We start from the raw sequence: 21,852 nt of genomic DNA, 5'->3' as shown, positions 1-21,852 counted from the left end.
AGAGACAGAGAATCAGCCACAGAACATTGAAGAAAAACAGCTGAAAAGAACCAATCTGGCGAGCTTTCCCTCTCATTCCGCCGCTCCATCAAAGCACCCCTTCCTCAAAGCAATCGTGTATCACCAAAGATTCAGACAATATGTAAAGAAACAGATCCTCCAATTTCATTTATCAGCAAAATAATTGAGGAGAGGGAGATATGAAATCCGTGGAGGAGCTACCTATCACTCACAATCTCCAGCTGGATGTGGAGAGAAGCAGCTACAGATTCGGATTTGGTAGGATCTCAGGAAAATCTGCAGGAGAAGATTGGTTGTACCTCTCTACCTGGTAGCTGCATCGGATCCACTGAATAGGCTCCGGAAAAACCGCCCCAAACCCTGACCCGTGACCCGGCTCTTGCGGGTTTTCTCTTATGAACAGTGGCCAATTCCCTCTAGCTTTAGTAAGTTATAGATTTAATGCTAAACTCAAGTGTGTTTTAAATATATATATATATATATATATATATATATATATATATATATATATAGGGGATGTATCATATGAGAAAGATGTTCTTATGTGAGAAAATGAGAATAAATCATGACCGTTAGATCATGTCATGAACGGTCCAGATTAAAACAATTTAATGCTCACATGATCACTTAAAAAAGTCATGTGACTTTCTTAAAAACTCACGTGACTTAATGTTTTAATCTGGACCGTTCATGATTAGATCTAACAGTCATGATTTATTCTCATGTTCTCACATAAGAACACATTTCTCACATGATACATCCTCTATATATATATTGATATAGATAGAATGAAAAACTCATAAGTAGCTATCGCCATAGGTGCGAATACATGCATCAGAGTTGAGGGTTTTCTTTTTTTAAAAGTTAGGTAAAACAATTACTGTTATTCATTCTGATTTAAAGAAGATAAGTTTTGTTCGAGACGCTACAATTACAAGAGTTATTTTGTAGGGTCAGAGGCATATGGGGTGCAAATAAAGAAGAATGTAGAATTATATGGGGTACGATTGTGTTGGGTTAAGTCAAATTTGAGGTGTTTATAATTCAAACCAATTAAAAAGTTTTTGGTTGGATTGATTCGGTTTTTTTTTTTCTCCTCTAGATTGATTGGGTTGGTTCGGATCGGGTCGGCTAATCAGATTTGAATAAAATAATCAATTTTTATTATTTTTTAGCTATGTTATTTGGGTTAGTTCAGATCAATCGAGTTCGCAAGTTGGGTTAAGTGATTACCTTAATCAACAACCATTTTAGAATGGAGGAGTAGTAACTGATTTCCTCTAGTTAAAAAATGCTGAATACTAACTTAAAAAAAATTAATAAATACTGATAGAATAGAATATTCTTGCATTTATTCTTATGTAATTATGCATATAATTAGGGTTTAGTTTTTATTAACAGTCACCAATGTAATTGTATAAATAGGGTGTTTACCCACCAATAATATTCACGAAATTGATTTCCTTCATGGTATCATTGAGCAGGTTCAGATCCTTCCCTATCTGACCTATTTTTTTTTAATATTTTATTTTTTCTTCTCCCTACACAAGCCGCAACCGCCTACCACACATAGTGTCACCGCCGCTGACGTCCACCCGCGCCTCCTCCGTCGAGCCGCCGGACACAGCCAGCCATCGCGCTCCACCCAGTAGCGTCGTCGCTCCTCCCCGTTCGTTCTCAACGAACCTCTACAGTCAAACCCGTCCTGCAGCCGCCCCTTCTCGCGCCCGGAACACCTTAGGCCGCAGCCAACCGCGCCTGCCTGTCGCCGGCAGCCAGCTCCTCGCGTGCGCCGCCCTTCGTGCCGTACGAACCAGCGCCGCAACCCCTAGGGTTTGCCTTTTCCTTTGCAACCCGCGGCTAGGATCTCCAAACAGATCCGACCCGCTTCTCAAACCCGAGAAGCTTCTCCAACGGCTCCACCGGACCGGTTCGACCAGACGGTTGAACCGCCCAGCCAAAAAAAAACCCCTTATTTTCCTTACTATTTTATTTCTGTTTGTTTTTAATGGCAGACTCAGTCTCCATCACTGACACTCCTACCAGTGCCATCGCCACTACTGTGGTCACTCCACTGTCCTGCCGGCTAAACTGGATTTTCATCCGACCCTTGCTGTCACCAATATCAAAAACAACATTCCTCTCAAACTCGAGATAGACAAGGATCATTATGCTATGTGGGCTGATGTGTTTGAAACTCATTCTCACGCCACTCAGGTGCTCCACCACATCTTTCCTCAAGCTGGCCTAGAGCCTCCTACGCGCACTGATGCTTCTAAGGCCCGGTGGGCCACTCTTGACTCTACTGTCAAACAGTGGATTTGTTCCACCATCTCCTTTGACCTTCTCGCCATTGTTATGGAGAAAGGTTCTGCTGCTATGGCTACTTGGAACCGTATAGCTTCTACGGTTGAGGACAATCAGAACTCCCGTGCTGTCGCCCTCGACCAGGATTTCATCTCCACTCGCATGGAGAATTTTCCTAATGTTTCGGCCTACTGTCAGCGTCTAAAACATATCTCTGATCAGTTGAGGAATGTTGGTGCCCTAGTCAGTGACCATCGTCTTGTTCTCCAGTTGGTCTCTGGTCTCACAGAGCCTTTTCGTGGTGTTGCCACCCTGATCCGTTAGAGCGAGCCTTTGCCTTCTTTCCTCAAGGTTCGCTCCATGCTGATTCTAGAGGAATCTAGTCTCGCCAAGATGTCAGGCCCGACCTCTCAGAATGCTCTACACACCTCTGCTTCCCATCCACAAGATTCTGATGACTCTTCTCAGCAGCGCACCACCAACCGCAGCAATCAAGGACACTCTAACCACCGTTCTGGGTCAGGGAAAAATCGTAATTATCAGGGTAGTTTTGGTAAACCTAAAAAGAAAGGTGGGTCCCGCTATACTGGATCATCTGGCTCCCCTGTTGCAGCTCCTCCACCATGGCGCCCACCTCCGCAGGCATCCTGGAATCCCTGGGGTTGGGCTCGTCCCCCCGGTTGGGCTCCTCCCCCTTGGGGCATGCCTCCTTGTCCTTACCGCACATCTCAGTGGTCGCGTCCCATGGGTCCTCCGCAGCAATCCAGCGTTTCAGGTTAGCGTCCTCAGGCCTACACCGCTACTGCTTCTCCAGCACCCACTGATATCGCTGCTGCCATGCACACCATATCTTTGACTCCTCCGGACAGCACGTGGTACATGGACACCGACGCCTCATCCCATACTACGACATCTCAAGGTACTCTTACGTCTTATTCTAATTTAAGTCATTTAAATCAGAAACTGATAGTTGGTAGTGGTCAGGGCATTCCAATTCGGGGTTCAGGACACGCATCTATTCCTACCCCTCACAAACCTTTAGTACTCAATCATGTCTTGCACACTCCGCGAATTATTCAAAACTTAATTTCTGTGCGACAACTCACTACTGACAATAATGTTTCTGTTTCTTTTGATCCATTTGGATTCTCGGTGTCCGACTTCCAGACGGGGATGCCTCTCCTGAGATGTAACAGCCTTGACGACCTCTACTCAGTTACCCGTTCCTCTCATTTTGCTGGTCTTGCTTCTGGTGTCTGGCACAATCGCCTTGGCCATCCTGCTTCCTTAGCTTTAAATCACCTTAGGAATAATAAACTTATTTTTTGTGAACCTTCGCGTTCTAGTTCTGTTTGTGATTCTTGTTCGGTTGCCGTTTAGTTCCTCTGAAACTATTACTTTGAGGCCATTTGATATTTTACATAGTGACTTATGGACGTCTCCTATTTTAAGCATTGCTGGTCATCGTTATTACGTTTTTTTTTAGATGATCACACTGATTTTTTATGGACATTTCCAATTGGTAAGAAATCTCAGGTTTATGAAATATTTACTACTCTTGCTACACTTATTAAAACTCAATTTTCAACAAATATCAAATATCTCCAATGTGATAATGGACGTGAATATGCCAATGAATCTTTTCGTCGGTATTGTAATGCTAATGGTCTTATTTTCGCTTCTCTTGCCCTCACACTTCTTCTCAAAACAGCAAAGCGGAACGAAAAATCTGCACCATTAACAATATGATCCGCACCCTCCTGGCTCATTCGTCTGTTCCTCCTTCTTTTTGGCATCATGCCCTTCAAATGGCAACGTACCTTCTGAACATTCTGCCCCGCAAGACTCTTCAGAATGATTCTCCTACTCAGCTGTTGTATCATTGTGACCCTTCATACTCACACTTACGTGTCTTTGGTTGTCTATATTTTCCTCTATTTCCTTCGGCTACAATTAACAAATTGCAACCACGATTGACTCCGTGTGTTTTTCTGGGGTATCCGATGAATCACAGAGGTTATAAATGTTATGATTTGTCTAACAGAAAAATTATAATATTGCGGCATGTCATTTTTTATGAAACCTAATTCACCTTTGCTGACCTGTCCTTGAATCATGTCTCTTCATATGAGTGATTCACCGAGGACCTCCCTCCTTATTTGATCCACCATTGGCACACCATGTCCTCCCAATCACCTGACCCTCCGGTCCCGCCGTCGAGTCCCACTGACTCTTCGCCTTGATTTCCTTCAAATACTTTATTTTTCATCAAAATCTTTTCACTTTTCACGGAAGTGTTAATGATCATAATCAAAATATAAAAAACAAATTACAGGATCATATAGGAAATTTTATTTTTTTTTACATTTAGAAAATTAAACAGCGAAAGCAAAACTACTTTAACGCAATCTGACACTGGAGCGTGACGATACTAGACGCGGGTAATCTCCAAATGCGCAGAAGGGAGTCATCACTAGCTAGTTGTAACCTATACTAATTTCATTTAATAAGGAATGGAATTGTATATATCTTGTGCACCAAAATAACAATAAAATAGAATGAATCTATAGAATCTTATCCTTTATTCCATTTATTCTCCAATATAATATGTATGCTTACAATCCCAGATTAATTGTTGATTGTTCCAAAACTATATTGCAATTACAGGGGATCAGGACAGAAGGTTATATCATAACTAATAGCCCCTTTGCACACTGAAGGCTGTTTGTCACCCTGGAAGGTTGTAGCATCAGGACACAGCTGCTTATTCATTTTCATGTACTCATCAGGAATGCAAGCAACACCATCACAACAATACTTTGGATCATCTATCACATCACAACTATTCTTGCAACCCACATACTGGCCATCTTGGTCATACGCTATCAAATGCGAGGGACACACACTTGAAAGTTCTTTGTTACATTCCACCATAGGGCAAGGACCTGATCCTCCATCCACCAAGGTTCCACCGTTGGGTTTGACGCGGACCAGAACATTTTGTCCATGAACTAAGCTTAGATCATATGAGACTACAGAATCGTTGATTTTGAAAATGAATTCGGTTACCGGGTATTTGGGGATTGAACAAGCTAGTAATCCTGTCCCGCAATCACCGGTTGCACATGAGAAGTTCTGTAATGCGCTATTTGTGCATCGAGTTAGAGGCCAAATGGTTCCGGACCAAGGATCTCTCACCATGAGTGACGTACGGACTCCCGGATTTAAAAATGGTTGTATGTCCGAAATGGTTGAGTTGGAGCCACGCCATATAGTGTCTGCGCACCGATTTTCCAAATTAAGTATGAGATCAGAATACACTCCTGAAAAAACATGTAAAAAGTTTTGCATCAGATTAAGAACTCTTACAATTTCACTGAATAGTGATTATAATTAATCATTAAAATACAGGGTTAGTTAACTTAGTTTCTTAAAGATATAGTAGTCAGAATAATTCTTTTTTGAACGTAAAAATAATTCTTGAAAGATGAGAAGCACATTCAATTTAGATCTTGAATCATAAAAATGGTTATCAATGTAATTCTTGACAAATGAAGAAAAAAAATCATTCAATCCTGCCCAATAGTGACTAATTTTTTTTTTTTATTCATATTTTTAGACTGTGAAGATCTCTAGGGTGGATTCATTTTCTTAACTTTGATGTTGATCTGCGATTTTGTGGAAGCCACCGATCCTATGCATCGTGCTAGTGAATCTGATTAAATTAAATTGAACATGCTTGATGAAAAATCAAAGGTTAACATCAAGAGGGTTTAAATTTTTTATTTAAGTCAATTAATAAAACCCACCAACTTAGTTCATTAATGATTGTATTAATTGTTTGAACTGAAGTGCATGTAAGCGAAATGAGTATACAAAATTTATGAAACCTTTTTTACCTTTATATATAGTGATCAAACGTCAAATGTATTCGTGAAAGGAAACCCCTTTATACATGTTTAACAAAATAGTACTCCTATACATTACCAGAACATAGCAGCAGCAAGGGAAGGAAAAGCATGATAATGGTGTTAGGAGCCATGAAAAGCAGCCTTCAACTACGAATTTGACAATGCAGCCACAAAGTTTGGGATATGACGAAAAATGTAATTTATAGAGGATGGCTGAAAAATTATCAAGGTAAACCACAACACTTAAAAACATCTAGTAATGAATTTCAGTTGTGTGCAATCGTGTCTCATATTCCAATGAATACACAGCTCTTTAGGATAATTAATCTAATCCTATTAATTTATTAGATGCTAAAACTCATTAAATGAAATGAAGACTTTGTAGTTGGGTTTTACAAAATATAGAAAGAAAAACTCATAAGAAGCTATCGCCATAGGTGAGAATACATCACAGTTGAGGGTTTTCTTTTTTTAAAAGTTAGGTAAACCAATTACTGTTATTCATTCTGATTTGGAGAAGATATAGTTTTGTTGGAGACGCTACAATTACAAAAAGTTATTTTGCAAGGTCTAAGGCATATGGGGTGCAAATATAGAACTATGTATAAATATATATCTAGGGTGTAATTCTGTTAGTTTGGTTCGGATTTGAGGTGTTTATATCCAAACCAATCAAAGAGTCTTGGGTTAGATTGATTTGGTTTTCTTATTTTTTGCCTCTACACCCGAACTGAACCAACTCGATGTTGAATGAGTTTGTTCGGATCAGGTGATCAGATTTGAAAAAAATAATAAATTATTTTTTAGTTATGTTTTTGGGTTGTTTTGGTTTGATGCAGTTCGCGAATTGGGTTGGGTGTTCAATCTCCAAACTCAATATCCAACTGGTGGTGATCGGATGTAGTGAAAAATATCTAAACTGATCTGATGATCCAACCCACCCACCAAAATGTGATTATGTTGGTTCTGGTTGATAAAGTTCGTGGGTTGAATCATACCCGCTTACATCCTGTAATTATCAATGTAATGCACCCCGTGTCACCAATCAAAGAAGAGTTTATCGATTGGACTGGGAAGACTTGTTACAATTGAAGGAGAGAAGAGGTGGCATTTGTGAGCATTTGTTAAGGATAAGGAGTTTTTAATGCCATTAAAGATCAAATAAAGAGTTCATGCACAATTAAGAGAGTTCATGCACAATTAAGAGGATGATCAATTTCACTTTCAAAAATAGAGGATGATCAATTTCCTGTAACAAAGTATTTTACCTAATTTTGTAGACAACTCTAAACAAATGAATGATCACTTCAATTCCAACCCTTTGTTTCTCTTGTACAACATATTTTTCCATATAATAAGTTGCACGCGCTTCCAAAATACAAAATATTTATGCTTCAAAAATAATTTATAAACTATTCAAATGAAACAAATTCTTCTACTCTTAGCTTTTGAATACTATTCTCAAAACACAATTTATAAGGAAACTGTCGTGGGTGGGGGCGTGTTTGTCTGAGAAGGAATTAGCACCAAGAAGAATACATAATGCATTTTTTCTTGGTGAAACAATCTACAATCTTGTTAAGTAGCAAGAATGTGCATTGTTCATGAGCCTCACTCAGACGTAATATTGGAGTCAATTTACCATTAACATACCAAAAAAAGATGCATCAGGAATGATATTAGGCTTTCAGCAGCTTACGCAAATTCTACTTGGATCAGTAAATAAGAAGTTGAAGTTGAAGTTGAAGGTGAAAGTTGAGCACAGGAACATTGGATTTCATATCTTACTATGGCAACAAGAAGAAAATAAAGCTAAGCTAAAACTTATACAAGGATGCACCATTTTAAAATTTAACAGGCCATAACTGTGTTTTACTAGCCTTAAACTGAAGTGAAAATGCAAGCAATGACTAATCTTTATTCTGAAGAATCCGCCAGAATCCAAATTATTCTCTGACCGGTCTTGCGCACAGGAACAAAATCAACTAGCTCAATAACGGTGTATGAGTTGCTTGTATGCATCCTTGTTCTTTGAATAATGATCAATCTCAGCCTGTGCACAATAAAGCATCAAAATTAACAAGTTGGATTAGAGAATCACAGAAAAGGGACAATTGATGACCCTGCTATAGAATATAGTGAAACTCAAAACCATATGAATAAGGTCTTGTCATTTATTGGCATCAGTTATTCTTCAAGTTCTGGATAAATGAGTGAAGTTAAATTGTCTCTAAAAAGAACAAGGTTATTTTTATAATTGATTTAATCTAAAGTATCTTCCGGAAAAATATATATATATATAACATGATCATAACATACTCAAATATAAGAATAAATAAATAAATAATTATTCGTTCACTCTAAGTCGTCAATCTCGGCAGGGATCCTGCAGATTCCCGAGTTCCCATCCCATCCTAGCCATGCCAAGGGATGAATTTTCCCATCTTGTCCCAACTCACTGCCCCAACCATCCCTGCTAGGATCCCAACAAGATAGTGAATGCCCCAGTTTTCCAAAATTCTCCTCAAATGTAAACGCTGGGGGTTTTTATTAAGGGTTAAGGGCTATTTCCGGGTTTTCGCAATGGAAAAAATCCTAGCACTTTGCTTGTGTTCGACCTTTCCATCTCCTCTACTCACTTCGAACCCTCTTCTCTTCTGTACTACTTTTGCACCTTCCCTTCCCTCTCTTCGGCCCAAAACCAGCCAACGACCACAACAGGAACTTTGACCTTTCTCCAGCGAGCGTCACCTCTATTCTACCCACTTCGACCCTCTTCTCCGTTTTATCTTGTATTTGTCATGATTTAATACATGTATGTATGGTATAAATTATTAAAAATATAGATAAAAATTCACTATCCCGACCATCCTGCTTTCCCGGGTCCCGGTATCCCAGTTTTGAGGCTCGCCGCGACGAGCTGGGAACTAGGATTGACAACATAGCTTTCACTTTAGTAATTTTCATGAATAAATCAGCTCTACACAATAACACTCATGTTTCTCACTAGACCACTATAAATTGTGTAATCCTGAAATTTTGTTTCAAAGGGTTTTTATACAAGCAAGATAAAGCATGATTAAGCTCTCGATGGTGTGATGGCATATAAAATTTTGGGACAGGTGAAGTAAATGATGCAAAATATGCTTGAAAACAGGTAAAGCACATGATGAACAATTTTCAAAAACAGTTTTCTAAAACATACTTTTCAAAAGAAGAATAAAATAGTTTGAACAAGATGTGAGATCTTTTACAAAGCTGAAAGACATGTGACTAGAAAACTAAAAACAAAATCAGAAAAATACCTATAAGATATTAGAGATGTTTGGGATTCTAGTTTTAAAAACTAAAAATAAGAACTCTTTTAAACAACAGTTTTAAAAAACAGTTAATATAAAACCGAGTTTATCTCTTTTTAAAAAATTAAAAACTATTTTACAAATCATTAATCAAACAGGCCCTTAGATTCCTAATTTTCTGCATCTAAAACAAGAAAAGGCTTCCCACTAGAGACTAATACACAAGTTACTCCACCCCATGAGAACCTGTCATATCTACACCACGCAAGGTCACAAGTACCCAACAGCTATCTAAGCGTAAAAGCATTTTCCATTCTAAGGAATGTTGATTTAGAAGCATCAAAGCCAAATACATACCTTTCGAATTGCCTTAAAGGCAGTCAGCAACTTATCATCAATAAATTCCTTAAGGAAGTCATCCTTATTGAGCGCTTCCAGAGACTCAGAAAGTGATTTTGGCAATCTCTGAAGGTTTTCTGGATTTGGATCTGCATCTGTTTCATACAACAAATAAGAAGTTCATTATTTGATCAATATTTTGAAACCATTTCTGAAAAATATAAGAATCAAAAAAACTACATGCAACCATTATGCGAATTCTGTATAAGGAGCATGAAGGAAATTTTTGAAATAAAGCTTGATTGAAGTAAAGATCTAGAAATCACGGAACCTTTGAAAGAGTAGCCATGTCATATTCATGTCAGATGCTTATATTTGCCTAACACTCCACAGGCACTTATACTTGTATTTTACAATTTCTTTCTTGAATATTTTAAAATTTTATATCAAAGCAAATGAAATTAGGCTTGTATCAGATATGCTCACGATAAGCAACGACTCATGCTAACTTTTAAGGTATGAATATGAATTATGACAGATACATTCGCTTTATTCCGTGAGCTGATTTGAACTATACAGAAAGTTATTTGAAAATCGTGTAAGCTCTTTGTTGATAGAAACAAGCACTATTTAACGATGCACGTTTTGCACACACTGTATAATCAAGGTTATACGATCTTACCAACAGGCTCAGGAAGAGGATGATGCCTACGAAGCCCATCAATGCCAGCAGCAACTATGGCAGCTAAACCCAAATACGGGTTTGCACAACCGTCAAATGATTTAACCTCAAAGTTACTCACCAAACCATCAAGAGTTCCAGGTGGAGATGTAGCTCGTAATGGAGCCTCCTTATTTTCATTTCCCCAAAACTGGTATGCACCACTCCATGTGTTGGGCTGTAACCGATCATAACTGCAAAGAAATTGCGTAGCGATGTAAGAAAATATAGCAGCAAAATTTCAAAATGAATAACAAAAGATGGTCATTGGTCACTTGTGATATTTTACTCCTTTTAAAGTTTAGAATAACTGGCATATGAACATTACTACATATCTGTTTTACTATAATGCTAGTTATTTAGAGATTTTTTTTAAATAAGCCTCCTCCTAAAAACATGAGCTTTAAGCAGAATGAGTCCTCATAGATAACAGATCAAAGCTACCAAAATTAGTGGCATAATAGTACACCATAATATAAGTTTTTAGTCAACATATATAGCATGAGCAAGATAATGGAAAGAGTAACCTGATAGGAAGTGGTGCTACAAATGGAAAAATCGAAGGAAGATGATATAGAACTCCAGCCATAAATTCCTTTCCCACAGTTGATATTCCATGCTTTGATGATCCATCAGATGCCATAAATACATTTTGGCCATTCTGCCACAAGCTAAGATGCACATGGCATCCAGAACCAAAATCATCTAATGCGTACCTTAAATATGACAAGAGAACACCATGTTATGTAGTTCAAATTCAAAATGTTCAGTTCTGAGCTTTAAGAGAAAAATAGAGCTCATCAGCAGTAGTTAAATTTATGAACAAGACTGTATACAACCCTGTCTTAGTTCGACAAATTATACCTCTAATATGTGAACATGAGTGTTTATTTTCCATAGATCAAGATCATATACATCTGTTTTGGTAAAAATTGTAAAAGCATTGATTGGTTATAGACTTCTAAATTATGATAAAAGAACTGATATAAAGATATTTATTTTAAATTATAATTTGTCTGGGTATTTTGAAGTGGTAGTAAGTCCTCCAAACACTATTGAATTATAAAGTTAACTATTATGGGATTGGTCTTGTTCAACTATTGTTAAAATATAATAGTTTCAACTTTCAAGTCATGTTTTTCTATCAACACACAACCAGGTTTTTTCACCATAGTAGACGGCAACACATTTACAACATCACAACACATTCACAATCATGTCCAGACGGTGTCAAATATGGTTGCACCCGTCTTCAAGGCAAGTTTGAAGTGAAAATTTGTTTCTCTTTTGTTTAAATCTGAATTACACATGCGTAAACAAACTTTGCCACTTACTTTGGAAGAAAAGTTGCCAACAAGCCATGTTTTCTGGCGATGGCCTTAACAGTTTCACGGGTGTAAATTAAGTCGTTTGCAGCATTAGTACAAACAGAATGTCCCAGAACCAGCTCAAATTGACCTTTTCCAGCTTCTGCATGTAACTACAATATTGTAAACAAAGAAAGTTCAGAAAATGGGCTACAGGTAAAAAACTTCTAGAAAGAGGAAGCTTTTTAATACCTATAAAAGGCCAGCAAAGGTCAATTTGAAGAATGTTTTCAAACACACAAATGAGGATGATCCTTTTAGGGACCTTGGTCACACATAACAACCTAAATGATAATATTTGTTGTCCGGCTTTTTGGTGCTAGCATTCAGTTTTATGAATATTCTAATCCAAAAGTATCCCTGTATAACAATTAGGGATGAAAATAGGCTAGGATGGGATGGATTTCTAAGGCCTGGCTTACTTCCTAAACTTAACGCCTAAACCTACTTTGTTGGATTGGTATAGGCCATTTTCAAGATCTTACTTGGTGTTTCTAAAAGTACAGCTTGGCAGGAATACATATTTAAAAGGTTACTTTATAATAAGGTATTTGAAAAAAATCATAAATCTATATCTAAATAGGCTTATCAGCACAAATATTTATATATGCTAAGATGTAAGCTTTAAACAAGTAAATAAATATATAATTTAAGGATATCATAGTAAAAATATAATATCAAATTAATAAAATATTATTACATTATTTATATTTTGATAGGTACTCACATATCACATGGTTTAGTTAGTTATGTAATGGACTTATTACATAGTTAGATAGTTAGTTAGTGGGTTAGTTAGGCTTGTGCCTATAAATAAGAGGGGGTTAGAGAACATATACCATCTTTTGTATCATTTGGGTATTGGGATTAGGAAGAGGGTGTGGGCTCTCTAGAGGGTGTGGACTCTCTCTTGTATTCTGCTCTAGTCCCAATTTGGGAATTAGGGATTTGTAAGAAATAATATCAGATTTCAGGGTGGTTCTATCATATTTACTTAAATAGACCGGTTTATTAGACGTAAAATGCATTTTGAATGGCCTACCCTAATTTTTCAGATAAATAGGCTTTTAAAATGTCTTTGCCTATTTGTTTAGTAAATCATTACTGCTTCTGGTTAAAGGCAGTGATTAGACATCAGGGCAAAGTAATCCTGAACCTTACTGAGTCATTTATGTGAAAGCAATTTTCAACAGATAAAAAAAAAATCCAATCAAAATCAAACGAAGCCGTTATCATATCTTTTATTCACAATTGAGCATGTCATAAGTTCCTTTTTACCAGTTCTACTGAAATTCCCAAGGAATGAAGAGCAGCAGCAACTTCACGAAGTAAGGGAGAAGCAGCATCAAATGCTGATGAGGAGGAGTAAGGACTTGAGTCAAATGGAACCCATTCTTCTTTCCCATCCCTGAATGATTAATTTTGTTTTATCATTTTTAACCAACTGCCATGGCAAATTCCACTATTTAGATCAAAAGATAATATCAATTCAGTGATATGTCATACCTTGTTATGCTCCTCAAGAGATAAAACTCATTTTCAAATCCTGCATTCATTACCTGAAAGCAGACCATAAGTTAAACAGCACAGTACTTCACAAACGAGGCAAGGTCAGCAACATACCAAGTCAAATTCATCTTTCAGAATTTTAGAAACTCTTCTTAAGGCCTCTCTTGGGCAATATTCCCATGCTTGACCAGGTTTGACATTCATATCAGCTAAAACCATTTCATCTTGCTTGTTCCTATAAAAGAAGAGAACTGCATCAGTTTAAATAATTTGATATCTTTTAAGAAAGGTATTTCTGCAGAACAGAAGAGCCTACACTGTTAAATGGTTTAGATAAAGGAAAACAAGCACTTGATCCATGCAATTGCCGTTTACTTGGTTAATAAATATGACATTAATCAAACACAAAAATAATAGCTAACGGAGAGAAGAAATAGAAATAATACGCTTAGAACTTACATAACAGGATAAACTAAAACATGAGCAGTAAAAAATTGTGAAACAGATTAGTGGTGCTAACTGCTAAGAATTAAAAGAGAAAAAACAAAAGGAAAAGAAAAAGAAAAAGAAAAATAAGTTGTATTAATAGAAAAAATTATCTGCTCCCAAATATTCAATGAGATGGAATAAAATGCCACGTTGAGAGAGGGAAATCGGAAGAATGCACGGTTTTAAGGATTTCATTCCAATACATTATGAAAATAAACATACAATGAAGCATATATATTTGAATAACTACAATAGGATTTATGGCTCCCTTCCCCCTAATTAAAAACAAAATACGCACATCTTGAATTGCATATTATCATTTAATTATGTCAGTATGTCTCCCTATTTACCGAAAAAAGAAAAATAAAGAGAAAAGGAAACTACGTAGCAGTTCAGTTGTAACAATATCATATAGATATCTATATGTTATCAGAAGGAACCAAGGATATCCTGCATCAGGCTCTCATTCTTCTGTACATTCATCAAAAAAATTCAGAAATTTTAAAATAGTGTCTGAAAACTTGAAGATCAATTGCAAAAGTTGAAATTATGAAAGCTCAGAATATCCTCCGGAGAAAGATATTGTGTACCAAGGGATACTCCTTTTAGTAGACAAATCAGGCATTAATCTTGTTTCCCCAACTGCACTTAGACCAGACCCCTCTGCAGGCCCATCCATAAAGGAAGACATTCCCATGCTTGCAAATGCTAAACCAACCCCATTCTTTGTAACAACATCATTGAAACGCTTTCTAGGAACAGCCTGAAACAAAATTTGACAGCATCTCAGAATACAATATGAAGTCCCTTAACTTTCTAGTTTGACATCTTACGAGCCTGGACAGCCAGAAACAAATATGCCAAACAGGACCTAAATTCCCATTCTGCTTAAGGAAACAAAAGTAACAAAAAATAAGGACAGAAAACATGCAGTAAAATTTCTTAATATACTTATTTGGGAAGGTAGAATGTTAAGTGAACTGACAGGTTACGTCTTGATGCAAAATGAAAGCAAAACTTTTTCTTTGGTTGACTTCATCATTTTGCTTTGTCGTACAAATATCTAAAAGAAACAGTTACAATGTCCAATATACGGCATGATTGACGTGAGGAACTTGCAATTTAATTTGACTCCAATTTTAGAGAAATAGTGTTCTACTGGTTGCAACTTCTATATCTAAATGTTTCAGAAATGCCGGTTGAATTTACGAAGGATATGAATAATGAAATAACAGAAACAAGCTCAAGGGAAACTCACACGACATCTGTGCTGTCCTGAATTGTCAACCCATATAATTCGAACAAACGATACATCAGTCTCTAAGCCATTACTCAACCTTTGGGGCAAATTATTATGCGAACTAACACCACAGTTAGCAGAAGTAATCTTATATAAATGGATTGCATTTCTTGCGAAGATGTCTTTTGCAGCTTCCACAGCCTCTGGAATTGAAAGATCACCATCGATGCATGCATCACGTAGAACGGCGAAAACAACTTCGCGAGACTTCTTTGCACCTGTGAAAGAAAAATTCAATGATTTTAACAAGTAATATTCATACCCAATATGACTTCAAAGGTGGAAATTTTAAAAGACAGATCAATTGCTCCAAAAAACTAATTGTTACACTCATGTTGCATACAAGAACTTCAAGAAATCATTCAAAGGATTCAGGACGAAAATTTGTTCACCTCATGATCCTTTGGAATCCAAGAAGTTACAATTATTCAAATGCATTTAAGTTTGAAGCATGAGTTGAAATCATAATATATGATGCATTTATATGTAAGTACATATCTTAGTACTTTGAGTACCCCTTGGAGTTTTCACGTTCCAGCATTAGCGTATCAGGTAAACATTAGGAAAGAAATGGCTAATGATTCTTCTGATCTTAGCAGGACCATGCCATTAATATAGAGATGAAACTCCAATACAGACAAGATATCTCATAATCTCTAGAACCAGTTTACCAAAATTATCTCTAGCATTAGCATGGCAGGATTGGGGCATGGTTGTCGTTGATCATCCACAATAAAATATGGAACTCGCGTATAGCTCAAGTACCTACTTACAAGTGGATAATAAACAGCCAGCATATTTCAATAATTTGTTTCTCACCAATTAACAACTTATTGGCCTTAAATTGGTAAGTTAGGTGATGCTGATATTTCAAGTGTCAGGTACTCAGTGCAAGCATCAAGGCAGGGAAGTAAACAGCATACATTTCATGACAAAAGGAACAAGACACTTCAAGGTGATGATGTGCAAGAGAAGAAAAGCAAGTGAAACTGAAACAACCACAACAAAGCACTTGAGCATATAATCTTCAAATTTAGATGTCATAAAACATAATAGATAATAGATGTCAACCAACCTAAATAGAAGGTTTCAGGAAATGCATAGCCATCAGTGCTAAACATCACCTGCAAAGCAAAGCTTATTCTTTTGAGAAATTAGTTGCACAAAACCACGTAACTTTTATTCTTATATTGTCACCTTATTTGTTGGAGCCAGTTCCAATAGCTCTTTAAGTGAAGAAATCATCCCATGTACACTAAGCTTTGGAATTGCCAACCCAAAGTCAAGGTAAACCTGAAGGAGAAGATTGTGTTACCCACCAGTGGACCTGTAATCCAAATTAAAATCTACTAATACAAGACAGAGCAATCAAGTGTTTGCCTGGGAGTAAACAGATGCTAGATATGATGCTTCCCTTGCGAATGGATAGGATGCATGTAAAAGAACAATCCGAGACTTTGAATATCTCTTGTCCTCAAGAACTGCACGGAGATGAAGCGGATTGGACAGACGCATATCCAAATCTTTATCCCCAAAGCTACTTACAGAAAGGAAAGTTGTTAGAGGTACAATCAAACAATAATCATGGTAATCTATATCCTTACAGCTGTAAATAGGAACAGAAACTACAGCTTTATCATTTGGGAAAAGTGTGGTAGATCCTAGAAGTGAACAAGGCAAAACAAATTTCACCTCGTTAACATTAGTTGCATATGTTTTGAGCTCAACAAGCTATGTTCACCCCAAAAAGGTCTCGATATCAATATATCTAGAAGTATCAGACAAATTAAAAGTTAAAACCATACATTACCCTGTGTGTATCTGCATTGGCAGGTCATAGGATTGAGCAACTTCCAAACTTTGCAAAAAGATGTAGTCAATAAGATCTTTGTTTGCTATACGGAAAGGCTTCCCAGCTGAAAGTATTGAGTGCTCAATATAAATATCCTTAAATAAATTATATTAAAACAAATTTGTAAACTCTACAAGTCTACTCACCAGTTAAAACCTGTCTTATACCCTCTTCAGCATCTTTTTTAGTTACATTTGTATTGATTTCTAAGCCACTGCGGTAGGCAGCTATGCTTTTCAATCCAAAGATCTCACCAGAAACTGTAATAGTGATGCTAAGGAACACAGCTAAAATATTGAAAATTTTAAAAAAGCTAAGCATTTATTGTGTTTAAGTGTAGAGAGAGAGAGAGAGAGAGAGAGAGAGAGAGAAACATCAAACATATGAAGGATATGATTTCAACTTTGAGACAAATGCTTCAGTAAATGAATCCACTGTCCAAGAAGATCCATCTGACAAATCCTTCATGTAGCATCACATATGAATATAACATAAATTGACAGATGTCTTAGAGGAAGACCGAAGACATCAATATAGTTGCAAATAGAAGCATGCAACACAGCAGAAATCAGGAAATATTTCTTGCTATCAATCAACACTGGCCTTAATTAACCGACTTTTTGCTGGAAATAATTTCCCAAAAATTTCAATTTCTTCAAACTTGGCAACTCAACTTATAGACTAAGTCCTGTGTAAGAGTCTTTCAAAGATCATAAACTTTCGATTTTTGGAAACCAAATGAATAGTGGAAAACTGAATTTGACATGATTAAAGGGGTGAACTTGAAGGATATGGCTTGGAATCGCTGTAAGGAATAGCACCTAAACTAAGTATGATACTAAACTTCCTGAAAGGTCTTCACATGGATTACTAAGGAACTCTACAATTATAGGCATCAAACAAACCATAAAATTCATCCTCATTCGATCAATTCTGGTTCTCTCAAAAGCAAATAGGTTTCTGGCCTGCTATCATAGTATGCTGTCTTTGTCAAAACTCAAAACATTGATCCTAGAGACTATAAGGATAAAAACTCTTCTCCAGTTTCTTATGACATCTTAGAATGATGAAAATTAAATCGTTTATTCTTTATGAAATATTGATATGGAATTTCAGCCAGCAAAGATAAACACAACCCAGAAAAGAGCAAAGCATGTAGATAACATGGTTAACAATACAAGTAAAACAGAGAAAAATCAAGCCCCTAAAATAACAAAAGATGCCTTATAATAATTGAAATACAGATTAAAAGTCTATAGGTATCTCACTTCTTCAAGGATTTTCTCGGCCAGTCGTTCAACTCTTAAGATTCTACCAACAAGAGGTGCAAAACTCCTATGCCATTCTATATCCTGCTTTTTGTCCAATTCTAAGCCATCATCAATGAGTATGGCAGAGATTCTTGCAGCTTTGAAACATGTCGAACAGGTGGAGTGCAACCCAGAGACCCTTCGGTGTTCTTCCACACCTTGCAAAGATAACTCGGATCCATACAGCTCAGCTACTTCTCTCAAATTTCTCTGACATGACAAAATAGGGTGTCATAATAAGATTCCAAACTGAAATTATAGAAAGTTCTACTAAAAAAAAAGTCTAGACTCTAGAGGATAGCATATAAGTAAATACAGGTTGAACGGAAAACCAGTTCACATATCCAATACTGATGAATTCCCAAAGCCAAAACTACAAATCCTTGAGAATGCAAAACATAATTTAGGCCAGTTCAATACGTTTTGTAAAAATGTGACATGGTGCAATAAGCAAGTCCAAAGCAAATACAGTGGTGACTACTGAGTGAAAAGTTCATTAATGACACACATTGTTAACTTCATATGTATAAAAGTAACATTCTGAATGAATCATGAAGGAAGACCAGAACGCATTAGAATCAAAAGAATAATGAATATGATCACCTACAAGAACAAATTGTCACTCTTAACTATCTCAATTTGGTTTGAAAAAATAAAACCTATCTCTATTTGACAGTTTTGTTTATGAAAAATTAAAATTGAAAGAAAATTTTAGGTGTCTCTCTCTCTAAAAAATTATAATAGAGTAAATGCTCAATTTTGTCTTGTGTAGGTGTCAGCGTCGGACAAATTAGTCTCTAAAAGAAGAAAATATCTTCTGCAGTCTCTGAAGATGTCAAATGTTTGTCAAGTTACTTTCTATAGTCACGTAAAACGTCCCCAAGTTAATTCCATATAGAAACTAATTTGACCGACATTTAACATAGTCATTAACCACGAGACTAACTTGTCCGATGCTTAAGCTTAATTTCAAGGACGAAATTAATCATTCACTCTAAAAATATTTTATATTAGTTGACTAATATTTTAATATACAAACTCGTAAATATAGTTTGTATATTAAAACCACATATTCAGAAAAGAAAAAGAAAACGTTCTTCTTACACTGTAACATGGCGAGGATATGAAGCAAATGCTTGAAGAAGTTGGAGAGAGCAAACACAAAAGGTGTTTAACTAAGGAGTTGAGAAGTCAGAGGAGGAAGAAGTTACTTACCTTGAAGGATAGAGAGTGTTGCGAGAAAGCAAGGGCATCACCAGAGGCTTCAGAAAAGGCATGGATGAAAGCAAGGTTGGAGTCCAGGGAAACTATGTTGTGAGCATGAGCATCCACCAGTTCCACCTCCTCCACCGCTTTTTTCAACTCTTTGAAATCCATTATCTCTCTCTGTGTCTCAATGTGTGTTCAGAAATCAGAACTGGTTTAAGTAACATGACTATGGATTTGAGTGATATTTTGATTAATTAATGCACATTCATCGAAAAAAACTATAAGCAAAATCTAAATTACCAAGAAGTCCAAAGACGGCAACTAGTCAAACATTAAAATTAATACTCTATTAGAGCTATTTAAATATAATCTTGAAATTTTAATTAATTGTGTCTATGATCTTACAAAAATCACTTCTGCATTTTGTCTTTTTCACATGGGAAGGAGAGTTGGATTTGCCGCCCCAACCATTAGATTTCACACCCCCAATTTTCGGATTTTCAAGTTCCGAATTATTTCGGAATCTAATTCGTGATTTGTAGTGCAAAATACATGTAACACCCCACTTTTGAGTGAAAAAGTGCTTCGGAAACCTTATTTCCGAAATATTTCGGAAACTGAGTTTCCGTAAGTGGGGTGACATTTCTAATGAGTGGGGTGTCAAATCTAATGATCCATGGGAAGTAATCACTTTTGCATTTGATTGACTTTATTTTTCACTAAAATAAATTGATAAATTGATGCGTAATGATACAATGATGCGTAATGATGTTAACATGTCCAGATTCATTTTTTTCTAATTGGAAAATCACATGTCCAGATTCATGAATAGCTTTAATGTATTTATACTCTTTTCTTTATTTTTTATTTTCTTCATATTTTTTTAACTATTAAATCATTTATTCTTCATAAATAACTCATATATACTTCTCTCTCTTTCTCACTCTTTGTGTGGGGAAATATATTCTTTCATGTGAATTATTTTTCATGTTTCTCATGTTCAATATTTTGTATTTATCATTCTCTTTATATGAATATATTAATTATGTATAGGTGAGCCTTTTAAAGTGTCTAAAAATGCGATAAACACTGAATTTACCACATCGAAAAACATGAAGAAAAATCTTCACTCGCAATGATTCTGCCTTTGGGGTTAATGTACAACATGGTGCAACAACTGTTACGAGTTTTATACACTTATTATAGAGCCTAAAAACCAATACATTTTTTAAAGGAACCAAAATAAAAATAAAAAAGCTAAGGGGATAGAAAATAAAAACAAGAACCAGGACCAAAATAAAAAGCGGCAACTTTGCAGAGACAAAAACTTATTAAATCTTAGAAAAACTATTAAATTAGCATAAATTTTCAAAAAATAAAATGTCCAATGTAAGTTTATATGATACAATTTTTTTTTACTTCTCCAAACAAAAAGTCATATTTTCTGTTCAAATTGCTATAAGATTTAATATTATCATGAACAGCTCAAAGGTTTCATAACAAAGTGGATAACCTTGTTGGTCAGGGGGGACTACCAAAGCAAAGTTCATCTTGTTAGTTGTTGTTTTTGTTGACTCAAATCAACCAAAGCATCTAGTTGGTTAAGGAGTTGCAAAATTCAATTTGTTTTTTACTACTCAAGTCAGTGGCGAAAATTAAATTGAGCGCTTCAATTTGATCTTCACTTCTTAAGGTCCGTGGTAAAATCAAATTGTAATTGCAATTGTATGCAGTGGCGGAATCAGGATTTTTGTAGATTTGGGCACAGTTAAACCTAAGCTGAACTATCCACAATTGACGTTTGACCTAGGATGTTAAAATTGCGGTCGCGGTTGCAGGCATTATGGTGTTACAACTATTGCGACGTAAATAGCCTGTTGCAAATATAAATATGTCTCATTCTCAATTAAACACTCAACCCAAACATAAGGAGAAAGCATTTTAGCTACTATTCATTCTTGATTTTTATCATATGTTATGATAGTATATTTTAAGCTCATCTCATGTGATTATTTTGTGTTACTTTATTTCTTACTTTCTAAAACTAATGTACTTTATAAATTTATGGATTAATTAATACTTTTTGAATAATAATTAATGTATTCCTCTTTAATATTTTTTTAATAATCCTACTTAATTTTTTTTGTCTAAATCTTTAATTTACTTTATAGCTTATTACATAGTTGGTTGCATGTGAATAATAATATTCTCACAAACC

At 36.0% G+C, this 21,852-nt stretch overlaps 3 protein-coding genes across 3 annotated transcripts; 1 reads left to right on the top strand and 2 right to left on the bottom strand.

Moving 5' to 3' along the window:
- The first annotated feature begins 2,196 nt into the window (after positions 1-2,196).
- LOC130719134 (uncharacterized) lies at positions 2,197-2,652 on the top strand. The gene has a single exon (XM_057569772.1). The coding sequence runs from the start codon at positions 2,197-2,199 to the stop codon at positions 2,650-2,652; it is 456 nt and encodes a 151-aa protein (XP_057425755.1).
- A 2,239-nt stretch (positions 2,653-4,891) lies between these two features.
- On the bottom strand, positions 4,892-6,511 carry LOC130720672 (thaumatin-like protein 1). The gene is made up of 2 exons (XM_057571350.1): positions 6,316-6,511; positions 4,892-5,651 (listed from the first exon to the last, which is right to left on the bottom strand). The coding sequence occupies exons 1-2, from the start codon at positions 6,368-6,370 to the stop codon at positions 4,990-4,992; spliced, it is 717 nt and encodes a 238-aa protein (XP_057427333.1). The 5' UTR covers positions 6,371-6,511; the 3' UTR covers positions 4,892-4,989.
- A 1,378-nt stretch (positions 6,512-7,889) lies between these two features.
- On the bottom strand, positions 7,890-19,881 carry LOC130717210 (protein fluG). The gene is made up of 18 exons (XM_057567352.1): positions 19,641-19,881; positions 18,384-18,635; positions 17,511-17,577; positions 17,262-17,378; positions 17,074-17,179; positions 16,644-16,800; positions 16,461-16,556; positions 16,339-16,387; positions 15,222-15,481; positions 14,554-14,726; positions 13,589-13,709; positions 13,472-13,524; positions 13,244-13,373; positions 11,933-12,078; positions 11,126-11,314; positions 10,560-10,792; positions 9,896-10,032; positions 7,890-8,292 (listed from the first exon to the last, which is right to left on the bottom strand). The coding sequence occupies exons 1-18, from the start codon at positions 19,800-19,802 to the stop codon at positions 8,230-8,232; spliced, it is 2,511 nt and encodes an 836-aa protein (XP_057423335.1). The 5' UTR covers positions 19,803-19,881; the 3' UTR covers positions 7,890-8,229.
- Positions 19,882-21,852: the final 1,971 nt, after the last annotated feature.

Source organism: Lotus japonicus, chromosome 5, assembly GCF_012489685.1.
Source record: "Lotus japonicus ecotype B-129 chromosome 5, LjGifu_v1.2".
NCBI lineage: Eukaryota > Viridiplantae > Streptophyta > Magnoliopsida > Fabales > Fabaceae > Lotus > Lotus japonicus.
Note: the sequence above shows the minus strand (reverse complement) of the source record. Positions and strands in the feature narration are given on the sequence as shown.

Coding starts and splice junctions, on each gene's coding strand:
- LOC130719134 (XM_057569772.1), top strand. CDS start 2,197: ATGTGGGCTGATGTGTTTGAAACTCATTCTCACGCCACTCAGGTGCTC.
- LOC130720672 (XM_057571350.1), bottom strand. CDS start 6,370: ATGGCTCCTAACACCATTATCATGCTTTTCCTTCCCTTGCTGCTGCTA. Junction 5,652..6,315: donor CTTGCTGCTGCTATGTTCTG/GTAATGTATAGG, acceptor ATGTTTTTTCAG/GAGTGTATTCTGATCTCATA.
- LOC130717210 (XM_057567352.1), bottom strand. CDS start 19,802: ATGGATTTCAAAGAGTTGAAAAAAGCGGTGGAGGAGGTGGAACTGGTG. Junction 16,388..16,460: donor AACTGGCTCCAACAAATAAG/GTGACAATATAA, acceptor TTTGCTTTGCAG/GTGATGTTTAGCACTGATGG. Junction 15,482..16,338: donor TCCTGAAACCTTCTATTTAG/GTTGGTTGACAT, acceptor TTTCTTTCACAG/GTGCAAAGAAGTCTCGCGAA.